The sequence below is a fragment of the Camellia sinensis genome, chromosome 8 (genome assembly GCF_055761805.1).
Source record: "Camellia sinensis isolate YWXY chromosome 8, ASM5576180v1, whole genome shotgun sequence".
Lineage (NCBI taxonomy): Eukaryota > Viridiplantae > Streptophyta > Magnoliopsida > Ericales > Theaceae > Camellia > Camellia sinensis.
The window spans coordinates 120,114,177-120,139,681 of record NC_138968.1 but is presented as its reverse complement, the minus strand read 5'-3'; the positions used below and the strand labels follow the sequence as shown (position 1 = coordinate 120,139,681).

The 25,505-nt window shown below is 39.8% G+C and overlaps 3 protein-coding genes across 3 annotated transcripts; 2 read left to right on the top strand and 1 right to left on the bottom strand.

The window, feature by feature from the left end:
* The first annotated feature begins 9,530 nt into the window (after positions 1-9,530).
* LOC145798009 (NAC domain-containing protein 68-like) lies at positions 9,531-9,968 on the top strand. The gene has a single exon (XM_082885452.1). It carries the CDS (start codon positions 9,531-9,533, stop codon positions 9,966-9,968), a length of 438 nt encoding a protein of 145 aa, XP_082741578.1.
* Positions 9,969-10,931: 963 nt separating this feature from the next.
* Positions 10,932-16,614, top strand: LOC145798008 (uncharacterized). The gene is made up of 3 exons (XM_082885450.1): positions 10,932-11,221; positions 11,496-13,637; positions 13,743-16,614. Exons 1-3 carry the CDS (start codon positions 10,932-10,934, stop codon positions 16,612-16,614), a joined length of 5,304 nt encoding a protein of 1,767 aa, XP_082741576.1.
* Positions 16,615-17,437: 823 nt separating this feature from the next.
* LOC114305701 (uncharacterized) lies at positions 17,438-19,467 on the bottom strand. The gene is made up of 3 exons (XM_082885449.1): positions 19,056-19,467; positions 18,188-18,906; positions 17,438-18,113 (listed from the first exon to the last, which is right to left on the bottom strand). The coding sequence occupies exons 1-3, from the start codon at positions 19,465-19,467 to the stop codon at positions 17,532-17,534; spliced, it is 1,713 nt and encodes a 570-aa protein (XP_082741575.1). The 3' UTR covers positions 17,438-17,531.
* Between the last annotated feature and the right edge of the window lie 6,038 nt (positions 19,468-25,505).

Below are 25,505 nucleotides of genomic sequence, written 5' to 3'. Positions count from 1 at the left end.
TCCCGCTCGAGCTCCAAGACACAAAGACAAAGCACACCCGCTCGAGCGCGAAAGACCAGTCCGCTCGAGCGTCAACAAGCCCGCTCGAGCGCAACCCGCTCGAGCTCAAGAAACCCGCTCGAGCGTAGAAAACACACATGCAGAAGTTTTGCAGGGACTCGAAATGCTGGAAGGGTGTAAACCCCGCTCGAGCGGACCACTCAAAAACTGGGCAACAACAATGGGAGCCAAAGCTCTACCAACCTATAACAACCAAGCCCAACACATCCTAAAACTCAAACAAATGGATTTAAAGGACGACAACAAGATAGATACAACTACCAATTCCACGGAACCGAGTCCGGAATACAACTGAACAGTAAAGGGACAACCGGGATCGCTATATGAACAGAGAAGGTGATAGGAAGATGAAGACGAAATGTAGAGGAGGGCGGCCGATGTGACTCCAACAGTGAAGTGATGGGAGGCGACGATGAGGTCCCTTTCATCTTCATTCTCATTTGTGCGAAAACAGTTCTGGTTATCGCCACCATTACGCTACGGCCTTTAAACCCCGCAACCGCAACCATGCCACTGCCACCGTTGTGGCGACCGCAACCGCTTTTCCGAACCTTGCCTACAGCATATCTCCACTAACAGAATGGTGGCTAATCCACTTATTAAAGCCACTGCTAGAGACGTTTTCCAAACTCATGTTAGGAGTTTAGGACTTCCTAGGATTTTATATTTTTGTTGATACCTCATTGACTTTGTTGGATATTTTTGTGTATCTTATACTTAATTATTTATCTATGTGGTTTTATGGCGTAATTGATACTATTAACACACATTGTATATGATGCCACTAGGCCTAGATCAACCTTCTCACACTAGTTATCACCCTAGTGCTTGTAGAGCGAGCGTGATAAGACATTAATTATCTTGGCGCTTAGAGAGCAAGCGAAGTAAATGTTTTGTAACTTGAGAAGTGAACAAAAGTGATTTATTATTATAAGATGTTGCCTTAGCATTGGCTAATATGAGACTTTAAAAAAGTCAAATATAAAGTTATCCATAGCTTTATGAAGCCTAAATATAGCCGAATGTAAGGTCTTAGATAAACGCTTAATGAGTGAATATGCTAAGAAAGTCAGGTTAGGCGCTTGTATAGTGACTAGACTAAGATTCGTATGGCGTTAGAGAGTGACATACCCAATTTAGTGGGAACTCCACTGTAGCATACATATCATACTATATGTGCTACTATCGACCACTTAAGGGAGTGGCTTGATGGATCCCTGCTCTAGCACTGTGTGAGCCCTGTTAGGCCAATAATAGGCCTACTCTACACCCTTGAACCTACAACTATGTCATGAAGTGATGACTTGATGTTGTTACTTTAGCATGTCATCCAAGGGTCATGATGAATACGATCCAGAGGACCATGCCTAGGAAAACGGTCAAGTTTGAGTGAATTGACATAAGTGGCCGATTGTGTCGGATTTGAGATCACGATATAATCATAAGTACATATACAGTTTTGAGGTCAAGCATGTTTATGAGCTATGACTCGCGAGGGATTTTTAAATGTTTGATCTGGTGTGATTCAATTAATCTGGGGTGTAGACGAGATATTTCGAGTGATGTGCTATGTTAGTTTACGGTGACTTAATATAGCACTCCTACTTTATATCTTTTCATCAGGTCGCACGCTCTATTTTTCAGTATGAAAGGTGGATTGAATGAGAGATTGAAAAGTGATGATTGAACATATAACACATGATGTGGATATATGGATGAGTGGGAGATGTTGGGAACCATGTGGTACATATGGTGTGACCTAACTTTGAAGGCTACATACATGGTACACATGGTCTATCCATGCATAGCCTAATCGTGAGGGACACATGGTCTTGGACATGTGGTACACATGGTGTAGCTTAAACATGAGGTACACATGGTTTTCCATATATGCCTATATAAGGGCTCATGCTCAACATTGTATAGACACACCAAAAACAATAAGTTCTCTCTCTATTTATTTATCTTAAGGCTACCATCTTGAAAGCCTAGGAATTTAGAGTGTGGATAAATATTGAGAAACTCTAGTAGCTTCTCAATTGATCCAGGAGGGCGGAGGGGTTCCAGACGAGGCTCGTAATTCAAACATCCAATCCAAACCGTTTCCGTATTAGGTAATAGATTACCCATATATTTTTCTTTCAATTAAAAACACAACAATAGCAGTAGAGTGCATAAAGAGAATAAAAGGAGGAGAAATGTTTTCTTTCATAGTTTAAATCAGGATTGGATGGTCATTTTTTATCTGATTTAGATGAAATTTCAATAGATTGTTCATGAAGATGAGCTCTACGTTTTGATTAGAGCGGATCTTATCAAAACTCCCTTGGATTGGTAGTTTGGGATATTTACTTTGGTGAGACCTAAACTTTATCTTTTGTTGTTTTTATTGAAACCCACCTTTATAGTGATGATATAAGTATTGTTGGTGATCTAAGAATATATCTTGATGATTGTATATCTTTAGTTATGACTAAAAATAAACCATTGTAAGCCCATTATTTTATAGTGAAAATTGATTCGAAGTTGGACCCGCAGACATAGGCACTTTTTGTCGAATCACAAAAATTTGATATTTTGTAATTATTTTTGTGCCTTTAATTTTTCAATCATATTATTGCTTTCAGTTTGTGGTTAGTTGCCAATTTTCTAATTACAGAAGAAAGAAAAAGTATAAGAATTTTCCCAACACGTCTATAGGATCGAGGCATCATTCTACTATCACTAATAAGTTTACAACGATTATAAATAAGATATCAAGTCTTACAATCACCTTTAAGTAATTAGTGATGTTAAGGACTCATATATACAAATTTAGAAATTATTTAAAATTTTACATCAATGCCTTAGATTCATTTTGTATGTAAACCCTATATTTTATCAATTCAATCTCTATTACACGTACCAATTTCTGAATAATTTCTGAGTGTCAAAATTTGTGACCCTAAATTTTTTGTTAAGTAAATTCCAACAAATAGCAAATAAAATGATTTCGTCATAGGGTGGGAGCATTAATGATTTTATTAGAATCTCTTTTCCACACTTGGATATAGGGTGGGAGCATTAAGATTTTATTTTATTTTATTTTTTGAACTTACATTAAAATTTTATTGGAATCTTTCTTTCACACTTGGATAGGGGTTTAAATGACGTAATATAGGACTTTGTTGTCACTGATATATTCCACTGCTTTTTCTTTTTTTCTTTTCTTCCTTTAATTTTGTAGGCATTGAAGTTATTGTGTTATCCAAGATCCCACTCTCTCATTTTTTTTTGATCAACCAAACAAAACTTTATTGATGAAAACATACGAAGTATGATGAGATACATCACTAAAGGGGAGAGTGCAAAAAGCATCATAGTGAACCATTAAGATCCCAATGAGGTTGGCACCAAGATGAACATCAAATCATCTGCTAGCACAGGCTCCAAGCTCCATGTTGGTGAGAATTGAACATAAAGGGCAAAGCAAAAGAGGAAACAAGAAATAAGAAACATGATACAGCCACAAACAAAATACAAATCAGAAACAAAAGACACAACAGACACCATCTTATCCGAAGACACAATAGCTATAAGTACTAGGAATTCCACCCAACAAATAGCAACAACAACCTCTCAACCCAGCAAACAGTAGCAGTATGGTTGCTTGATCAAATCAATATGGGAGTGACTAAAAACAATAGCAACAAAATGTTATTATTTGACAACAGAGCAGCAACAGAGCTTAACAGCAGATCAGCAACAGAGCTCAACAGCAGATCAGCAACAGAGCTCAACAACATAGCAGCAGCATAGCTCAACACCTTCAAGTACACATCCTAATCTGTTTTAGGAAATTCCACCCAACAAATAGCAACAACAGCCTCTCAACAGCCTCTCAACCCAGCAAATAGCAGCAGAATGTTATTTGTTGACAGCAAAGCATCAACAGAGCTTAACAACAGAGCAACAGCAGAGCTCATTACCTTCAAATACACATCCTAATCTGTTTTAGGTTGGAAACAAGATCATGGATGGAATATGAATAACCAAAAGTGTGGCTCTTCAACCAAACTGCAATTCTAACTTTGATTAGCTCAATAATTTCCAAGAGATTGGACTGGGCACTATTGAACACACAATCATTTCTAAGCTTCTATATTGACCAAACAACAGCAAGAGAAATGGCTTTCCAGATCTGTAATTCTTTCTTCCTAACTTTTGTGCCCAACCACCAATCAAACAAATCCACAACAGAGCTTGGGCAAACCCATAATAAACCCCACCAATCAATGATATCAGACCGAACTTTCCAGCTGAAAGGACAAAGAAGCAAAACATGATTAATGGACTCAGGTTCAGCTTTGCAAAAGATACATTGAGTGACATCCTCCCCTCTAAGAACACCAACATGATGAAGGAAAATAGATGTTTTTACTCTACCTTTCCAAACCAGCCATGAAAAGAATTGGACTTTTGGTGGTGAGATGTTATTCCAAATAAATCTAGGCATAGATAGATTCGGTCTTCTATTGGATTGCCACCAGCAGAATAAATCATTTGTTTTGAAGACATCCTGAGATGAGGCTTTCCATCTCATGCTATCCTCTATCCCATGCCTTAATGGTGGGCCATCACCTAGAACAAATTGTAGATTATGGCTTTCTTCATCTTCCTAAGCTAGCAGGGGTCTTCTAAAACTGAGATTCCAGCTAATTTTCCTAGCAATATAGTCTTTCAGAGATCCATCCTTTTCAATAGAAAGGCTAAATAATATTGGAAATTTAAACTGAAGGCACTCAGGCCCCACTCAAATATCCTTCCAGAAAGATATGCTGGCCCCATTACCAATAACTAATTCTGAGTTAGTCATGAAGAAGTCAAATAAAGAAGGATTTTCTGATGCAAGTCCCATAATGTCCTTTCAAATCCATGAACATTTAGAAATAAAGCCTTGAGAATGGAACCAGCTAAGCTACACTTGCTGCAAATTAATTTTCTCCAAAGGACTTGCTTTTCATTGCAGAACCTCCACCACCATTTAGCTAGTAAGCAAACATTAACTTGACTCAAACTTCTTACACCTAAACCTCCTTGCTTCTTTGTCATTGAAACATCCTTCCAACTAATCAGGTGTATCTTTCTTTTTACATCAGAGTCACCCCACAAGAAAGAAGCTTGGATTTTATCCAATTCTTTGATTACACACTTTGGTATTTTGAACAAGGAAAAATAGAAAATTGGGAGGCTAGATAGAGTGGATTTGATGAGAGTAAGTCTACCAGCAAATGATAACAATCTCTTCTTCCAACCTGAGAGTTTACCTTTGAAATTGTCCAAAACAGGTTTCCAAGTGGTTTTTTTTCTGGGGTTGGCACCAGGAGGAAGCCCAAGATAAATTTTATCCCACTCTCTCATTAGTTCATTCAGAAAACAAAATAAATTTAAGATAACAAATTAATAAAGATCTTAATTAACAAACCCGACTTATTTGGTCAACCCATAAGGGTTGGCCTAGTGGTGTAGGCTTGGAACTTATGAGTTTGCTCATCTCTAAATCTCAGGTTTAAAACCTTTTAAGTGCTATCAATTCTTGTGTTGGGCCAATCTATACGGAACTTTGCTCTAGCTTCAAATGGGCTCCCGCTAGTGGACGGTGGAATTAATCCCTCAGGAATTAGTCGAGGTGCACGCAAGCTGACAAAGACATCCTCAGTTATCAAAAAAAAGTTGGCAATTCACGGTAAACCAATCACATGAGTAAATTTTACACTGTTATATCGAGTCCATTGTAAATTTAGATGTTTAGCATTGTAAAACTTTGTTTTAATTATAATATTTTACACACAATTTTTTTATTTTTTTTGTAAGAAATATTAATGAATAATTATTCATTTTATGTATGAGCCTTACAATATATCAATTAATTTTCAAACACTCTTTACCTTTCTAGGTAAAATTCTTAACAAAAAATCTAGATATGTATATTTTTGCTTGTTTTAATACTCATTATTCATTGATTTGTAATGTTCATGTGATTTACGATTTACAATATATTAATGGTGGTTACAAATGTGATAATTTGTAATACTTATTAGTCATTGATTTGTAATGTTCGTGTAATTTACGGTTTACAATATATTAATGGTGATTACAAATGTAATAATTTGTAATTTTCTATTTAAATTTTCAAGCGATTTGATGAATGAGAAAAAATAATTAACAATTTTAAAAGGTTTGATGAATAAAAAAAATATAAATTGTTTTAGAGTTATTAAATGTGGAGGGCAATTTAACTACAAGAAACTATCCCAGAATATCAAATCAATGGTAATGGTGTAAAATTCAAGTTGTTATCGTGAGACCAAATAACCGATGAATCTTCACTCTTGATTTCAACTTTGAGTTCTTTCTGGTTTTTTATATTTGGCTCCTATAAGATCTCGTAATTTAAATATTAAACAAAAAAAAAAGAAAAAGAAAAGAAAGTAAGAGCATCCCCACCAAATGTGGTATTATATACAGTGGCGTAGCCAGAAATTCAATGCAAGGGGGCACAATTTAATGATAATTTAGTTCTATTTTTCTAAAAATACTTTTTAAAAATTTTTACTTTCTTATTTTTCGTATTTTTTTGTTTTTACTGATTTTTTAAAATATTTTAAGCAATTTTTTTTTTACTTTTTAGACATACCCACATAAATATGTCTAAAAAGTAAAAAAATTGTGAAAAAAAACCTTTTAAAAATTCACTAAATACTAAAAATACGAAAAAAAAATGAAATTTAGTACAATTTTTGTATTTTTATGTATTTATTAATTTTTAAAATATTTTTTCACAATTTTTTTACTTTTTAGATACATCTAAGTAAGGTGCAACTAAAAAAAGTAAAAAAAAATATTCAAAATTTTAAAAATATTCACTAAAAACAAAAAAACACGAAAATAAAAAAACTTAATTTTCAAAAAACTTAATCCAAAAATCTCAAACCAAACACACTGATTAATTTATTTTTTTTTCCATAATAAACAACAATGAGATATTATTAAACTTAAATGTTAAGAGTTCATTTGGATAAATGCGAATTTTAAATTAAAGGATTTGAGATTAAATTTTATACAAAATTTGGGAAATAACTATTTTATAGGTGGATTGGAAAATTAAAAAAGAAGATACGTTGAGACAGAAATGATATATTTTAGTAAAAAAATTCTATAAAATATACCGCAAAAAAAGTGTCTATCATATGTCGCAATTATGATTTTCGTGATCTTTAGTTATAATACATTATAGTGTTAGATATAATTTAGTTATAACTTCTTGTGGTTGTTATTTTAATTATGACTATATATCAAGTAATAGTTAGTTATGACTCATTCTGATATTAGTTATGACCTATTGTAATTTATTATTATTTTTTTATTTTTATAATTGAAGATGTGTTACTTGATTATAATTTATATAGTGATCATTTTAGGTATGAATGAAAATAAACACATAAAGGATAAACTCCACATGTCAAATGTAAATAACAATCCAATAAATTCTATATCTTCATTGAAATTAATTATGTTTGCATGTCAATAATGATAGACATCACCATTATATTGAATTTTTTATAGATAATAATATGACTTATTATAGCCTATTTATTTTCAATCAAAATAACCATTATTATTCTCATAATTTTAAAAATGTCATTGACATTTCACTTTAAATAATATTTTTATAATTTTTTTTATTTAATATATTTTTTTGATGTTATTAAAAAAAAATATCCCAAAACTTCAGGGGAGGGGGGTCACGTGACCCCTTGAGCCCAAGGTAGCTCCCCCCTGATTATAATTATATATATATATATATATATATATAGGGGATAGGACTATCTAGATTCTGATGCTTTCCATTTTAAAATTGTAAGGGACGGTTTTTATTACATTATTCAAGAGTTTGTTCGGATTTTTTTTAAATTTAAAATAGTGATAAATTTTCAAAAATTTCTTACAAATCTTTAGATAATGTAATGAAAATCTTCAATTACAACCATATAATAATGGTGAGGATCTCAATCTTGATTATCACTAGTTGACAATGGACATGAGGTTTTTGTTAGGATTGTGGAGATCACTATAGGTCATATTTTAATAATTTAAATCGTTTATTTTGTAAGATTTTATATATAGATCATTTATGAAATAAAATATTATTTTGATAATAAGAACTACATTATTTTATTACATTTGTTTAAAAAAGAAAAATAAAAAAAGATAAGTATAATTCCAAAAATAATCTAATAAAATCATAAACAAATTAATTTAATTTTTTTTGTACAAAATTTACGAATAAGGCACAACAAAATAAACGGTATAAATGATAATTTACTGACAGTGGACCATATATATATATATATATATTTTAAAAAAATCATGTTTATTTTAATTGGGTATATTACATTAAGGATTAGAAAAAATACAATTCATCCCACACTTTTATTATAATTACGATGTTCTCCCTTGAGGTTTTAATTTACAAAATTGGTAAGTCAGTTTTCATTAATTCATTATATGAATAAAAAAATGATTTTATTGTCATCTATTTTTCTATTAAAATATAGGGAAATGCTTTAGTGTATGCAATCTTACAACAAAATTATGTAAATTTTCACGAATTTACATAAGTAATTTCATAAAAAATCGTATAAGTTCGTGAAAACATTAGACTTACGTAAATTTGTATTTAACTTACTCATTTTTATGTGATTACTTATGTAAGTTCGTGAAATTTATGTAATTTTGTGGTAGGGTTGCATATAATATGCATTGCACACCGAAATTTTTTCCTCAAAATATATATTTGTTTTTATTTATTTTAGTGTCGGCTTATTATTTACATTAATTTCAGTTATTTTAGTTATACTAAAATGGAGGTCAAATTATATATATATATATATATATTTGCAAACAATAACGGAGGTGTGTGTAATTTGTTATTTTTTATTTTAGATTCTGGTAAATTGCAAATACACCTTCTGGGATTTGCGTAAAGTACAAATTGCTCTTTATGATTTGAACAATTACAAATATTTCATTACTAGAATTTTTTATTTAACATAATTAATTAAAAAATAAAATTCATAACTATCCTCTTATATAATAATAAAATTATCTAAATTATTAATTAAAATATAATTTTGATATCATTAAAAACTGTTAATTGATTTAATAATTTATTAATAAAATAAATAATTTATTATGACTAGAATATAATTTTTTAAATTTTATGGAACAAATAATTTAAATAAATCTCCTGATATATTTGTAATTTAATATGCCTCAAAGTCGGCGAGGAGAGTTCACCTAAAACAGAAACACTTCCCCATATCCATATCTATGTATATATGGCTGTTTGGTCTGTCTATGTTCTCTCTCTCTCTACCTGTAACAACGATCATTCCTCTCTCTCTCTCTCTCTCTCTACCTGAGTAACAATGGCAATGGAGCTTGGTGTCGGATATAAATTTAGTCCTAGTGATATAGAGTTGATTGAGTATTATCTGCTAAACAAGATTACTAACCAACCATTACCCATACGAGGACATGTGATCGAATGCGACGTCTATGATGAAAAACAAATGTCCAACATATTCAACACTGTGAAAACCAATATCTACGTGTTCACACAGTTGAAGAAGAAGTCTGGAAAGGGGAAGAGAATTGATCGGACGGTGGGTAAGATGGGTACGTGGAAAGCGATCGACGCGGCGAAGCCTATTGAGGATCACCATGGAAGACTTATTGGAGGCAAGCGAAGTTTGGATTATGAGAACAAAGAACGGTCTGGCGAACACGGTGCATGGAACATGAAGGAATACACTCTTGATGGTGCATTGCTCGCACGTATTAATGATCTCAAAGTACGTTTATGATCTCTCAAACTCTTATTAATTTGATTGTATTTGAAGTGGATGAAAATTAATCAAGTCTTGGTGCTAGGTCCAATGCAATACTCACTCCAAAGTGGAGCTAGGTCGGACCTCAGCCCTATGGCCAACACTTGCTCCGAAGTAAGACAATCATAGGAGTTCGGCCCAATGTACGAGCGTCACTCCAAAGTGGGCCGAGCAACATGGTGGACCTTCTGGATGGACAGAACCACTCCGAAGTGGGTTGAGCAACATATTGGACCTTCTGGATGGACAGAACCACTCCGAAGTGGGTTGAGCAACATGTTGGACCTCCTGGTTGGACAACCGTTCTAGAGCAGACCAACTTAGAGAAGGCCAATTCACTGAAGATCTTTCTTGGGTCCACTAGAGACAAACAACTCTGCTCCTCTCCCTCTGTATGAACATAACGTGGAGACATGGAGGTGCAGAGGGACAAGGAGCATATATGACAGACCTGCGTCTGAATGGCAGGCGGAGTGGTCGTCCTCTTCCAATGAGAGATGTCCGCTAATGAGACAAACAAAACAGACCTGCACCCGAGTGTCAGGCGGAGTGGTCGTCCTCCTCCAATAGGAGACGACCACGAATAAGACACGTTGGACAGATGGCGGAGAGAGAAAGACTTGAACGACAAACAACCTTCTCCTATAAAAGGTGAACACTATTCACTCTGAAGGGATCCGAAAAATACACACACTTAACACATATACACCCATTCTCTCTTCTTCTTCTTCCTAAGTCCCTGACTTTACCATCGGAGGGGTTTCCGACCAAACCCCGGTCGGGCAGCCTCACCGTTTGTTATTCTGTGCAGATCTTCAATTCCCAAGGCACGCTGTTCATCCACGAAGTTCAACCCTTCTTCATAGTGCGGAAATCACCCTCGCACAATTGGCGCCGTCTGTGGGAAAATCACTGTTTGCTTCGTGACGACCTCCGGCGATGGGAATCGAAGATACACCCCACTCTGGGCTAGCAGAGAGGACTCCAATGACGGAGAGAACCAAAGATAAGGGTCTGGCATTCCCTCCAGCGCACGATGACCTTATGGACCACGATGGTCAGACACCCAATGTGGCGGAGCGACGCCGTGTCATTGCCGCTGAGACGTCTCAACGCCTTTTTGTTGAGAAAGACCACCGTGACCGCATCATCGACTCAATGGGTTTGGAGATCACTGAGCTTCGCACCCAATTGATGAAGTTCATGGCGACCCCAGCGGAGCCAAGAAAGTCCGTTGGTAGACCATCGCAACGGAGACGTACCCCTTCTCTCCCTCCGCCTCGCAAAGAGCACTACAGTCGTGGTCCTACTAGTAGAGAGCATAGCCGGCCGATTCCGGTGCTTAGTGAAGCGGCCAGCAGTAGGACGAATAACCTACAAAAAAAATAACCCACGAGAGAATTCCCATAAAAGGCAAAGGACCGTTAGCCGCCTATCTGAAACCTTTTATTGTCGTCGCGACGAGCGACCACACGATTTGAGAAGTTGGCTGAATGATAACAGAGAAGAGGCGCGACGGCTATGCAGAGAAGGAGAACGTCGAGGAGATAGGGAGGAGGACCGCCGGCTCAGCAGGGAAAGGGACCAGTTAGACCGGTCCATACACCAACAAGAGCGTCGTGCTCTAGACCGGTTGGTGTCCACCCCCTTCTCCCCAGAGGTAGAAGCTGTAGAACCTCCACGGAAGTATAGCCCACCGAAATTCATTCTCTATGATGGAAAGACGGACCCTCTGACCCACATCAGCCATTACCGCCAGATGATGTCCCTCTGGAACCGTAACGACGCACTCATGTGCAAAGTCTTCCCCTCTAGCCTTGGAGAACTTGGCCTCCGATGGTTTGACAAACTCCCCAATGGCTCAATTTATGATTGGACGCAGCTCTCGGAGGCGTTCTTAGCCCGATTCGTCTCCAACAGCAGGGTCCCAAAGCAGTTAGATACCTTGTTCAATATTCAAAAGGACAGGAAAGAAACCCTACGCCAGTACGCGCGACGGTATTGGGAGAAGTATGGTGACCTGGAGGAAAATGTTTGCAGTGAACAATTGGCTGTGCTATACTTCAAGCAAGGCCTACCTCCTTCGCACAAGCTAAGACAGTCGTTGACGAAACGACCTGCCTCCACCATGAAGGATTTGAGGGCTCGAATAGAGCAACAAGCTCGCGTGGAAGATGACGCTGCTTCAGTACATGTTGCTGTTGCTGAAGAAAAAGTCAGACCGCCTCGACCGCCTAAGACTGAGCAGCCAAGGAGGGATGAGCAGCGCAAGAACTATGGCCAAAGGAACCGCTCCACAGTAGAAAGCGAGGAGGAAAGGGCCAAATCTTATGAAGGCATCACCACCGTCTTCAAAGAGCCAATATACAGGCTCGTCGAGAAACTTAAAGGGGAAGCCTTCTTTGTCTGGCCAGCTAAGATGCCTGGAGACCCTGCTCGGCGCAATCAGACACTGTGTTGCACCTATCATCGAGAGAAGGGACACAAGACGCAAAATTGCAGAGCTCTCAAACAACACTTGGAGGACTTAGTTACGGCAGGACACCTCCAACAATGGATAGACGTTGATAAGACGAGGGAAAAGAAAGGACTAGACCAAGCCCCCCTTGAAGAGAACCATGCCCCGAGGTTGGTTATCAATGTTATCCATGGAATGACTGACCCCGAAAGAGAAAACACCATTCGAGGGGAAATCCAACGAGCCACCCACATTCAGCAGGTAATGTCGGTAGGACCTCCTCCCAAAAAGTCCAAGACAGAAGCCAGACCTTCTCGGTTTAACGTCGTGTTCACCGAAAGGGACCTAGAGGGAATCCAGCACCCCCACACAGATGCCCTCATCGTTACAGTTGGTGTGGCCAACAAGTTCGATGTGAAGCGAGTCTTGATTGACCAAGGAAGTGCCGCAGACATCATGTATTATGAACTTTTCAAGAAGCTCGGCCTCAGTGAGCAACACCTGACACCTGCCACCTCCCCTTTAGTTGGCTTCAACTCGCAAACAGAATGGCCGCTCGGCCGAATAACTCTGCCTGTCATAGCTAAGTCCAAGGTGGTCTCTGTTGACTTCTTGGTGGTAAACACCCCATCTCCCTACAATGCCATCCTCGGCCGACCTTGGATTCACCAGATGGAGGCAGTTCCTTCCACCTATCACCAACTCGTTCGCTTTCCAACCAAGTATGGAGTAGAGGAGATTCGTGGAGACCAAGTGGCAGCCAAACACTGCTTCATTGCCGCCATGAAAACCAAACAAGTCTGCGACCAAGTACAGATGGTAGAAGTACCTGACCAGCCGGTTTTGGAAGACGTCGGCGGAGTGCCGACTGAGAAGATGGTGGAGGACCTAGAGACGGTCTTGGTAGAAGAAGGAAACCCAAATAAGTTCTTCCTGCTCGGCACTTCCCTCACTGTTGGAGAGAAAGAGCAATTACTGGCTCTACTCCGTAAAAACATCGAAGTGTTCGCCTGGTCGGCCTATGACACTCCTGGGTTGGACCCCAGCTATGCATGTCATCGACTCAACGTCCAACTAGGAGCGCGGCCGGTTATTCAGAAGAGTAGACGATCATCCACGCAACACACCGATGCAGTGATCGAAGAGGTGGACAAACTTTTGGCTGCTGGAGTCATTCGAGAAGTGCAGTACCCAAAGTGGCTGTCCAACACCGTCGTGGTGAAAAAGAAGAATGGCAAATGGAGAGTCTGCGTTGATTTCACTAGCCTTAACAAAGCTTGCCCCAAGGATAGCTTCCCCCTTCCACGAATAGATCAACTTGTTGACGCAACGGCTGGACATGAGCGCATGAGCTTTCTAGACGCCTATAGTGGCTACCACCAGATCCCTATGTTCGGTCCTGACCAAGAGAAAACGGCTTTCATCAGCCCTAGAGGCATTTACTGCTACAAAGTGATGCCCTTCGGCTTGAAAAATGCTGGTGCGACCTACCAACGAATGGTCACCAAAATGTTCAAGGACCAGCTTGGTAAAACCATGGAAGCATACATTGATGACATGGTCGTCAAAAGCAAGTTGGCCGAGCACCATCTAAGGGACCTTGAGCAAGTGTTTGGAATTCTGAAGACTCACAAGCTTCGATTGAACGCCTCAAAATGTGCCTTTGGAGTGGGATCAGGGAAGTTCTTGGGGTATATGGTGACTAGGCGGGGCATTGAAGCCAACCCCGACCAAATCAAAGCCCTCCAAGACCTTGAAGCACCTACAAAGGCTAAAGAACTCCAGAAACTCGCTGGTATGGCTGCAGCACTTAACCGTTTCATCAGTCGGTCATCTGATCGGATGAAGCCCTTCTTCCAACTTCTAAGGAAGAAAACCAGTTTTGAGTGGGGAAGTCAGTGCTCCGAAGCGCTAGAAGATTTGAAGAAGTATTTGTCCTCTCCTCCCCTTCTATCAACACCTGTCGCCAACGAAGAGCTTTTCCTTTACTTGGCTGTTTCTGATCATGCTGTCAGTGCAGTGCTAGTCAGAGAGGATGGGAAGGAGCAAAAACCAGTGTATTACGTTAGCAAGACACTCCTTGATGCCGAAACTAGATACTTGTCATTGGAGAAATTGGCATATGCACTATTAATTGCCTCTAGGAAGCTTGTTCATTACTTTCAAGGACATACCATCAACGTCCTCACTGAATTCCCCCTCAAGTCTGTGTTCAGTCGAGCAGATTTCTCAGGCCGAACAGCAAAGTGGGCGGTGGAGCTTGGAGAGTTCGATATCAAGTTCCAACCTCGAACAGCAATCAAAGCTCAAGTTCTGGCAGACTTTGTTGCAGAATTCACCCCGGGGCCGGCTGTCCCCTCCGAAGGGAGCTCTGCTTTGGTCACTATGACTGCCCAGCATAAAGGGCAATCCCCAGCCGAAGCATGGAAGCTTTTTGTTGGAGACGTATGGAAGCTGTTTGTGGACGGTTCTTCTAACCAAAAAGGCTCTGGGGCAGGAGTTGTCCTTATTTCTCCTGAAGGATTCATGTGGGAGCAAGCCATTCGGTTGGGCTGGAAAGCTTCTAATAATGAAGCAGAGTATGAAGCTCTATTAGCTGGCTTGCGAAGTGCCGAACACTTCAACGCGGAGGAGCTACTCGTCTTTAGTGACTCCCAATTAGTGGTCAACCAACTCTCTGGAGTTTACGAGGCTCGCGATGAACGGATGGCCACCTATGCAGAACAGGCCAAAAATTTTATCAGAAAGTTCCAAGCTATCAGAGTCGAGAAGATTGGCCGCGAGGGAAATGGTCATGCTGATGCTTTAGCTTGCCTAGGTTCCTCGGTCGACTCCAAAGACGCCCGCAAAATATGGGTGGAATATGTACCCCAACCAAGTATTCAACTAGTCGAAATGGTCCTCTGCACAGATTTGGGCCCAAGTTGGATGGACCCACTCCTGGCCTTCTTGAAGAATGGCACCCTTCCTGAGGACAAAAAAGAAGCGCACAGGACAAGGCATAGAGCTGCTCGATTTTGGGTCTCCCCATCTGGTAAGCTTTACAAGAAGTCCTACATGGGCCCTTATCTACTCTGTGTTCATCCAAGTCTGGTGGAGGATGTGCTTTATGAGATCCATGACGGAATCTGTGGGAGCCACACCGGTGGTCGGTCCCTGGCACACCGAGCCCTGACACACGGGTATTGGTGGCCGCGCATGCAAAAGGAGGCCCAACAGTATGTCCGCAAGTGCGACAAGTGTCAAAAGTTTGCTCCTCTCATTCACCAGCCAGCCAAAGCTCTAACCCCCCTCACCAGTCCTTGGCCATTCGCTCAGTGGGGCTTAGACATTGTCGGACCATTAGCTAGGGGAACTGGGAATAGAAGGTTTTTCATCGCTGCAACTGACTACTTCACCAAGTGGGTGGAGGTGGAGGCCTTATGCAAGATCAAAGAAGCAGACACTAAGAGGTTTGTTTGGCGCAATGTTGTGACTCGATTTGGCATTCCCAGAGTCCTTCTCTCTGACAACGGTACACAATTTGATGGCAAGATCTTCAGAAGATTTTGCGCTGACTTGAAGATAGAGTTCCGAAACTCCACTCCGGCCTACCCACAGGGCAATGGCCAAGCTGAAGCGTCTAATAAGACGATCATTGATGGGCTAAAAAAGCGTCTTGAAAAAGCCAAGGGCAAATGGGTGGAGGAGATACCGAATGTCCTCTGGGCTTACCGAACTACTCCTCGTCGGTCAACCGGTGAGACACCTTACTCTCTTACCTATGGGATAGAAGCAGTCATCCCTTTAGAGGTTGGCCTTCCTACCATCCGTTCTGAGATCTTTGAGCCAGCAGACAATGATGAAGCCATCGCCCAGGCTCTGGACATGGCCGAAGAACGTAGGGAAGCTGCCCTTATTCGGTTGGCGGCCTACCAGCAGCAACTCACTAAGAGCTTCAACAAGAATGTGCGTCCAAGGCTATTCCTACCAGGTGACTTGGTACTCAGGAAGGTAATGGATCACAAGAAAGTTCCTGGAGAAGGGAAACTCGGTGCTAACTGGGAGGGGCCCTACAAGGTTACTTCGGCACTTGGCAATGGCGCATACTATCTGGCTGACTTATCAGGGAAGGCAATCCCTAGACCATGGAACGTCGCCAACCTAAAGAAGTACTTCCAGTGATATGATTCCTAGGATGAAGTACTTACAGTAATGTATTTCTCAGAACATGCCTTAATGTAATCAAAAGTTACTAAATATCAATGAATGAAAATTTGTTTTATAGTTTGTCCTTATTTACTTGTGTTGTACATTTATGCTCGGTGGAGCAAATTGGCCACGGGTCTTAACTCAAGCCAATCCCGGATGCTCAACCCTTTGGTTGGAGCGGGGTGCCAAGGGGTATAACTTGGTGGAATTTGTGCCAAGTATCGTTACTTAAAGCACGGTCCAAATTCACAATTCGCGCTCGAAGACGGGCAGAATTAGACTCTACGAAGGGTTAAATCACGCCAAAACTTGACCAGGACAGGTGGCGGCCGACCAACATGATAAAAAACTTTCAGAATTTTTTCTCTACGAAGGCATAAAGCATGGTCTGACCGAACAGACAATCTTCCGAGCCACAAAGCTCATGCTCGGCTGGGGGCATCGACAAACTTACTCAATTTTTTCTAAGGCACGAAGCCTGATCAGACCGAACAGACAGCCTGCTAGGCCACAGAGCCTCTGCTCGGCCGGGGGCAAACATGACATATAAGCAAAAATTGAAGATAAGCAGTTCAACACTTGCGAAAATAAAAGAAAATAAAAGAACGAGTGCATTGAAGTGAAACTTCAATTACAAAAAAGAGTTCGGCCTTACAAAAGAAGAGGTCCACCCGACCGAACTCCAAGATAAATAAAAAAGTACAAGTTGCAAATTCAACACTTGGCAAATGTAAAAGGTACTTCATTACAAAAGGGAGCTCGGTTTGTATCATAGCTTATCCAACCGAACGCTAAAGCAAAACTTGAAGATACTTCATTAACTTCCAAGTTTCATTACAAAAGAACTACTAAAGTAGAAGTAAAAGCAAAACTCGAGGCAACCTAACAACTTACTCCTCGCGTTGCTCCTCCTCGTAGTGCCCATCCTCGTGGTGCTCCTCTTCTGTAGGATTGACAGTCTGTCTAACCAAGGAAGAGCTTGGCAGGAAAGGAGAAAGACCAGAAGGATCAACATCCGTAGCTCCACCTTGGCGAGGCCTTCTCATCCTAACCCTTGCAGCGGTCTTCGAAGGGACGGGGATATCGTCAATATCATAAAGAGGAGAAGCCTCTTCCACTTTAGCAGCACGCAGAGCCCCAGTCCAACCCTTAGTAAAGATCTTGTCCCTCAGCTTCAAAATCTCCTCTGAATAGGTCTTTTCGGCCTCGTCATAGCCCCTCTGTTCGGCCTCGTCCACCATCCTTTGATAATTAGCCTTTAAAGACTTCAAAGCAGCATCGGCATCTACAGCCCTCCGCTCGGCCATGAACATTAGTGCTTCGGCCTTCTTTTTTGCATCTTCCATCTTCTTTATATCCTCTCCGGCCGCCTTCAAGGACATATCAGCATCAGCCAACATGTTGATCGTCTTAACCTTCTCTTGCTCCTCACGATGTCGCCTTTCATCCATGATGTGCATCCTCTGAATGCACTGCACCAAACCAAAATGTCATATTCTCAACAACCAAATTTAAGTAAATGACAAAGACATAAAAGAAGACTTACTGCGGTTAACATCTGCACCGAACCCTTGATCAACACGTCACTTGAAATGTTTTGCTCTGCCATATCCAAAGGTAACAGCAATGTCTTTGATAAGTCAAAGGCCAAGTCGCTTGAGTAGATTGTGCTGTCCGATGTAGTGATAGCTCGGCCATTATGCTCCAAGGGAGGCACCCATTCTTCAACTGAGCCCTGCTCATTAGAACCCCCAGCAACTTCTTTACCTTTGGATCTCTTCCTCTTTGAGGCCCTATCAGCAGGAAGAGCAAGAGTAGCAACGGGAGGAAGAGGAATAACAACATGCTTTTGTCCACCCTTAGACCTCTCAATCGGTGGAGAAGAAACTCGTGTGTCGACCGTCGAAACAGCTAGAAGGTCCTCATCATCAGATCCAAAGACTAAGGCATCAAGATTGAGCTTTTGGCGACGAGCCATTTCGCTTGCTAAGTCTGGCGACGGAGAGTAGCCTCTACTGAGTGATCCACTTGATGAACAAACAACAGCGGAAAAGGAAGCTCCGGTAGTATGGCCAACTTGTTCTTCGGTTTCAATCTCAAGTGAGTCCCTCGCGAAGTTGTTTACTTTGGGTTTCCGTTGGATGACATGTCTGTAAGTTCGCACATAGTTAAGCAAATGCGAGGCTGACCGATCTTCGTACCTTAGTGCAACTTTGATATCCCTCGGATGCTCTTTCTCCGGCCTCCTTTTTAGCTTCTTTGAACCTGCAAGTACGAACGATAACACTTTAACAAAAAAATCACAGGCGATAAGTGAATGGATAAAAGGAAGCTAAAATAAAGACCTGGGTGGCCGTTCTCTCGTGGAACCCGCTTCGATCGGCCCACCTCCTCGGCCGCAAACTCCCAATTACCTCCGACTTGAAGGAAATCAGAGCAATGCTTGTCATTATCAGGAAGTTCAGTAACGAGTTGGAGGTCCAACGACCGAACTTTGACATAATAGGTTTTACCACCTTTATTACGACACAAGGAGTAGCAATGAAGGATATCCCAAATACCCAAGTCCAAGTCTAAGAGGTCGTTCAAAACTGAGACACCGTTTACCACTCTAAATGTGTTCATTGATATTTGCATTGGTGTAAGTTCGAAATAAGAAAAGAATCGACACAACAAAGGGTTCAACGGAAACCTAACACCCCCCTCTACGACGGAGGCAATTGAGAAGGGCATTGTGGTTCTCGTACACGACCGATCTGCGTCTACCGCCGCCAATGTCAATGTGACATCATTGGGAATGTTATATCTTCGGCGGAACTCATCCATTCCTGCCGAGGTGTCCACTAGGTTTCGAAACTTACCCATTGGAGGTGTGACGTTCCACCAAACAATTACACTAAGGATGACTTGCAAGGTTGGAGGTACAATGGCCGACCGAGCAACCGTGTGCTAAATGACTCTCAACGTTACACTTAACCGAAAAAGTAATGGTGAAGGTGGAAAGGAAATACATGGGTTCTATGACTTACAGTGCCAAAATCAAGGGGAACTTGATGGCGAGCCTCTCCGATGAAGCAGTCCTACTGTGGCAACCAAGAGAAAAATTATGAGTTGCAAAAAAAAAAAAAAAAAAAAAAAAAAAAAAAAAAAAGAAGATTAAATAAAAAAATAAATAAATAAAATTTGTCAAAATAAAGGTTTGGTGATGAATGATAAGATAGGTAAGAATAAAGGTTTTGCATTTGTCCAGTATGCTTCAGCTGCTGATGCTATGAAGGCATTAGCAAAATTTTCCAAAGTTGAGATTTGTGGAAAGCAATGTAGCGCTACACCTGTCGAGGGCAATGACACAATTTTTCTCGGTAATATTAACAAGAAGTGGAAGAGTGAAGATATTGGTAAGCTGTTGCAGGAGTTTGGGATTGAGAAAATAGATCAAGTTACAGTTATGGCCGATCCTAGTAACATTGAGTGTAATCGTGGCTTTGCCTTTCTTGAACTTGAAACTAAAAGAGATGCTAAAAATGCTTACAGGAAACTTCAGAAGAATGTCTTCGGAAAGCTGCCAAATATAAAAGTTGCTTGGGCTGAACCCTTGAGTGAGCCAGATGAAGAAGAAATGCTTAAGGTCAAATCTGCCTTCCTCATGGGATGAAGAGAAAGTGAGGAGACCACGTTGTTGGTGCAAGCTCCAACCTTTCTCAACAAAAGTATGGGATTTATAGAAAGAGGACTAGAGGTCAAGCTCAGATTTTTTAAATTGTTTTAAAGCCCCAACGAAGGAAAGCGTGAGAATAAAAACAAAGTACTCTTCTTTCCGAAAATAGGTCCTGTTATTCCTGGAGTCAAAAAGTGAGGTAGGAAGGGAATGGAAAAAATGGGTCTGAAAATTCAAAATTCTAGAGGGAGAAAGTATTAAACAAAGTGGGTTTGCTTGTTTTCATTAACAAATTCTGAAATGGGCTTGCCTTTATGTCATGTTGACAGCCCCCAAACTAGTCAAATGTGGACACGTGATGGCTCGACAGTCGGAGTAAGGACGTTAGTCAGGGCCGAGCTTGAGGTTCGGTGGCAAGGCCAAGATCATGGACGACCGAGCTGCGATGCTCACGGACGGGTCGGCCGAAGTATTTTAGACCGAGCTATAGGGCACTTGAAATAACGATAAGTGCGAAGTTAACCCAGCTCCGAACTTTCCAGGTGAGCCGTGCAAGGAAGTTGAGTGTCCGAAACCTCACTAGGCAACTCTGTCAAACCAGCGAGCAAACAAGTTCAGGAAGTAGTTCCCTAGTACGAAGAAGATAAGCAAACTAAGTCGTGGATGCGCCGACCGATCTGATGACAACGAAGGCAACAGAACAAGAATGAATCGAGCATAAATTGGAGATCACCGAGCAGCGTGAAAGCTGGTGCGAACCAAGCTACGGAGTAACGACAACCGACCGAACTCATTCGTCGATGACAACGAATCAAGCTAGCGACCGAGCTGCGAATTTGGTGGGTTGTTCTTCTAAGGCCGACCAACGGCAAACCCATAGTCGAGCAACAATCCAGCCGGGCTGAAGTGTACGGGACTCATAAATTGGCCCAACGTTTTGATATGAACAATGGACCAAGCTCGTACCGCGCACGACCTCGGCTGACCGAACAGGCCATGGCAACTTCGAACTACAAACGGAAGTTACACTCTGTGATGATTAAATAACAAAGGCCACGGAAGAAATAATCTGCTGGATATGACAAGGGATGACCACCGAACAAAAAGATAGGATGGAGCATGACCGACCAAGCATTGAGCATCATTTTTTCATTCCTTAAATGGGACCGAGCAGACAAAGAAAACTTCACTTTTTCATTGGAGCATGTTAGACAATTAGTGCAAGAGAGTGATCAGTACGTGGCCTACCAAACATTCCCATAAGCAAACTTGCAAAATTTGATTTGGAGTATCAAGTTTGTAGGGCCCACATCTATCTCACCAAGTGCAAAACAATACCAAGTACCCAGCAAATAATTTTTGCATGTTATTACCATGCATGGCAATGGTATTGTTCGGCCCAGTTGTCCACCTTTAGGAATATATGTATATATATATCCTCAAAAAAAATATATATATATATATAATATATATATTTATACATGTTTTTTTTTAAAAAAAAAAAAATAAAATAAAATAATAATAATAGTAAAAAATAAGAAATAAAAAAAATAAATAAATAAATTTCGTGTATACATATATATTTAATAAAAAATAAAATAAAAAAAAAATTTTGTGGATATATATATGTATATATATATTTTTTTCAAGTCAAGCAGCGACGCTCAGCCGACTGAAGGAGCACCAAGCCAGACAATTACAAGGCTAGTGATGACACATTTGGTTTAGGGGCACAACCGAGCTACAAAACATTGGGCAGACGCATACGTTAGAATGAACAATAATTTTTAATCCAGCTCATGGAGCTCAAATTAAGTTGTGATCACCCAAACTTCGAAGTTGGTGACAGAATTGGCTTCCGCTTCGCCAAACGTAAGCGCAAGCCAGGGGGCAAATGAAGTGGATGAAAATTAATCAAGTCTTGGTGCTAGGTCCAATGCAATACTCACTCCAAAGTGGAGCTAGGTCGGACCTCAGCCCTATGGCCAACACTTGCTCCGAAGTAAGACAATCATAGGAGTTCGGCCCAATGTACGAGCGTCACTCCAAAGTGGGCCGAGCAACATGGTGGACCTTCTGGATGGACAGAACCACTCCGAAGTGGGTTGAGCAACATATTGGACCTTCTGGATGGACAGAACCACTCCGAAGTGGGTTGAGCAACATGTTGGACCTCCTGGTTGGACAACCGTTCTAGAGCAGACCAACTTAGAGAAGGCCAATTCACTGAAGATCTTTCTTGGGTCCACTAGAGACAAACAACTCTGCTCCTCTCCCTCTGTATGAACATAACGTGGAGACATGGAGGTGCAGAGGGACAAGGAGCATATATGACAGACCTGCGTCTGAATGGCAGGCGGAGTGGTCGTCCTCTTCCAATGAGAGATGTCCGCTAATGAGACAAACAAAACAGACCTGCACCCGAGTGTCAGGCGGAGTGGTCGTCCTCCTCCAATAGGAGACGACCACGAATAAGACACGTTGGACAGATGGCGGAGAGAGAAAGACTTGAACGACAAACAACCTTCTCCTATAAAAGGTGAACACTATTCACTCTGAAGGGATCCGAAAAATACACACACTTAACACATATACACCCATTCTCTCTTCTTCTTCTTCCTAAGTCCCTGACTTTACCATCGGAGGGGTTTCCGACCAAACCCCGGTCGGGCAGCCTCACCGTTTGTTATTCTGTGCAGATCTTCAATTCCCAAGGCACGCTGTTCATCCACGAAGTTCAACCCTTCTTCATAGTGCGGAAATCACCCTCGCACAATTTACTTTAAAAATCATTGTTTTCCTGTTCAGTTTCATTAACTGTTGTGTGTTAGTTACGTGTATATGTATATGATGGTCTCTTTGTTGTTGTTCAAGAGAAGACATGAAATATTAGGGCAAACTAGAACCATTATTCTAAATCAATCAATATTATTTTAGAGTTTAGATTTTTTCTTGGTTGTGTTTTCAATCACGTGAACCCAAAAAGGTCGTTATGGCATGTAACTTGTACAAGAAGTATAACTTTTAGGTTAATTACACTAAGATTTTTTTAATTATTAATAAATATTAGTTTATCTCATTTATGAATCCATGTTAATCACTTAATTATAAAAATTTTCAAATAACCCCTTTTGAAAGTGGTATGGGTAAAGTAAAAATAATACATATTTATAATTAAGGTGTCAATATGCATGAGTTTATAAATAAAAGGTTAAAGTGATATTTATTAACATTTAAAGGGTTTTGATGTAATTAATTCTAATTTTTCTTAACACAAAAAATTAACTCACTTACCTATCACAAAAATATAATTTTTCTAATTGTAATTTTAAGAGCGTATACTGTAATTTCGCTATTCATCATTTTCACTACAAAAAATATGACTTTTTGTTTATAACTTTCACTATAAAAATCTTAACTTTTAAATCAATATTCATAACTTTAATCATAAAAATTCAGAATTTATTTATTTATTTATTTTATGACATGTACCATTTTAAGGGAACACATTGTAACATTCCCTTCAATTATTTGTAAGTCATATATGTATCATGGACATATATAGTTATTCTGTAAAATCTTAATTGTTTGTCAATTGACTGTTTTAAAATCATATTTATAACTGATTCACTTTATTGTAATTTTAATAACTAAACTATCAACTACTGTTGATTTAACATATGTTTTTTTTCCGAGAGACAAAATGATAATTAGTTACAAAAAAAAAATTAAAAATAATATCTGAGAATTCTTTTGTTAATAATGATATTTAGTTCCCTTTCCACCAATATCGATTTTTTATTTTTATTTTGTTTTATCAGTATATAATTAAACGTATTTGTATTTGCTTTTGGTAATACAGTTGAAGGACTATGTGCTCTGTTTTATACAAAGGAAAAGGCGAGTCACAAAGCGAGCAACAACAGGGGATGATAGTGAACATGGAGTTGAAACGGTTGTCTGTGATGATGAGCAGCTGATCAACTATGGGTATTTGAACAACAACAAAAGGGCAAGAAGATCTGTTGAAGAATGCAATCAACCTAGAAATTCTGGTTTTCGTTTTGGTTTCAATGATGATGCATTGGAGAAACCAGTAGTACCAAAAGAAGTTGAACAGAAAGATAGCTCTATCTTCAAATTGGAATTAGATAATTTGGCCAAATTTCTAGGAGTAGATGAACCGACTGTGATGCAAGATGGTGAAAACATAGCTACAACTCCTGGAAATGACCGACCTGCATTGGATGATGAAGCTTTCAAGTATATTATTGATCCAAGTGTCTGTGATGATGAACAATGGCTACTTCAACAGGAACAGCTGATCAACAACAAAAGCAAACATACAACAAGCCATAATGAAGAATGCAAGACAAACAGAGATAGATTGGCAATGTCACTGCCCTCTGGTAATCCTGATTTTAGTGGTGCATTCAAATCAGGATCAATTGTTGCGTCTATCTTGGAATTGGAATTAGAAAATGTGGCCAAATTTCCAAAACTGGATCAACCATGTAGGATGCAGGATCCTGCTGCTGCATCTGATGGCTGGTCAATGGGTGAAACTATAGCTACAAGTCTTGGAAGTTACCAACATGCAGTAGATGACGATGGTGATCATGTTTTCGACAGCAATTATTGGGTAGACTCATTTGTTAAAGATTTATCGAAGGGTGAACAGCTACCTTTGCAAGAGAGTAAAATCGAGATGTTGTCTAACACATTTTTTGGAGGTCTGTAAATATGATATGGCAGTAGAAATTACTTGGGGTGTGTAAGATTGAGTATGGTATTATTTTGAAGATTACCTTAGTAACTCTGTGGCCGTAACCTCTGTTTTGGGGTGAACTACATAAATTTATGTATGTTACGCGTGTGTTTTTTTTATCTAATTTTTCTGTTCTACAGTCTTAATTTTGGCAGCGAGAGTCACCACCAATACAATTATCCTAAACAATCTCAAATAAGAAATTTGATAATCTTCAACAGTCCTTTCTTTCGAGCACCAAAGTTTAGAAATTATTCTTGATAAATAGTGTTCACCAGATATATCACTTTGCTCCCTATTAGTATTGCCTTTTTCTGTTATCAATTCACATACTTTACACCCATAAGATGAAATCTGTGCAACAGCATGGACGGAATTTATGGACACCAAGGAACCTGTAGAAAATACATGCAACAAATGGTCCATCCTGTGAAGAAG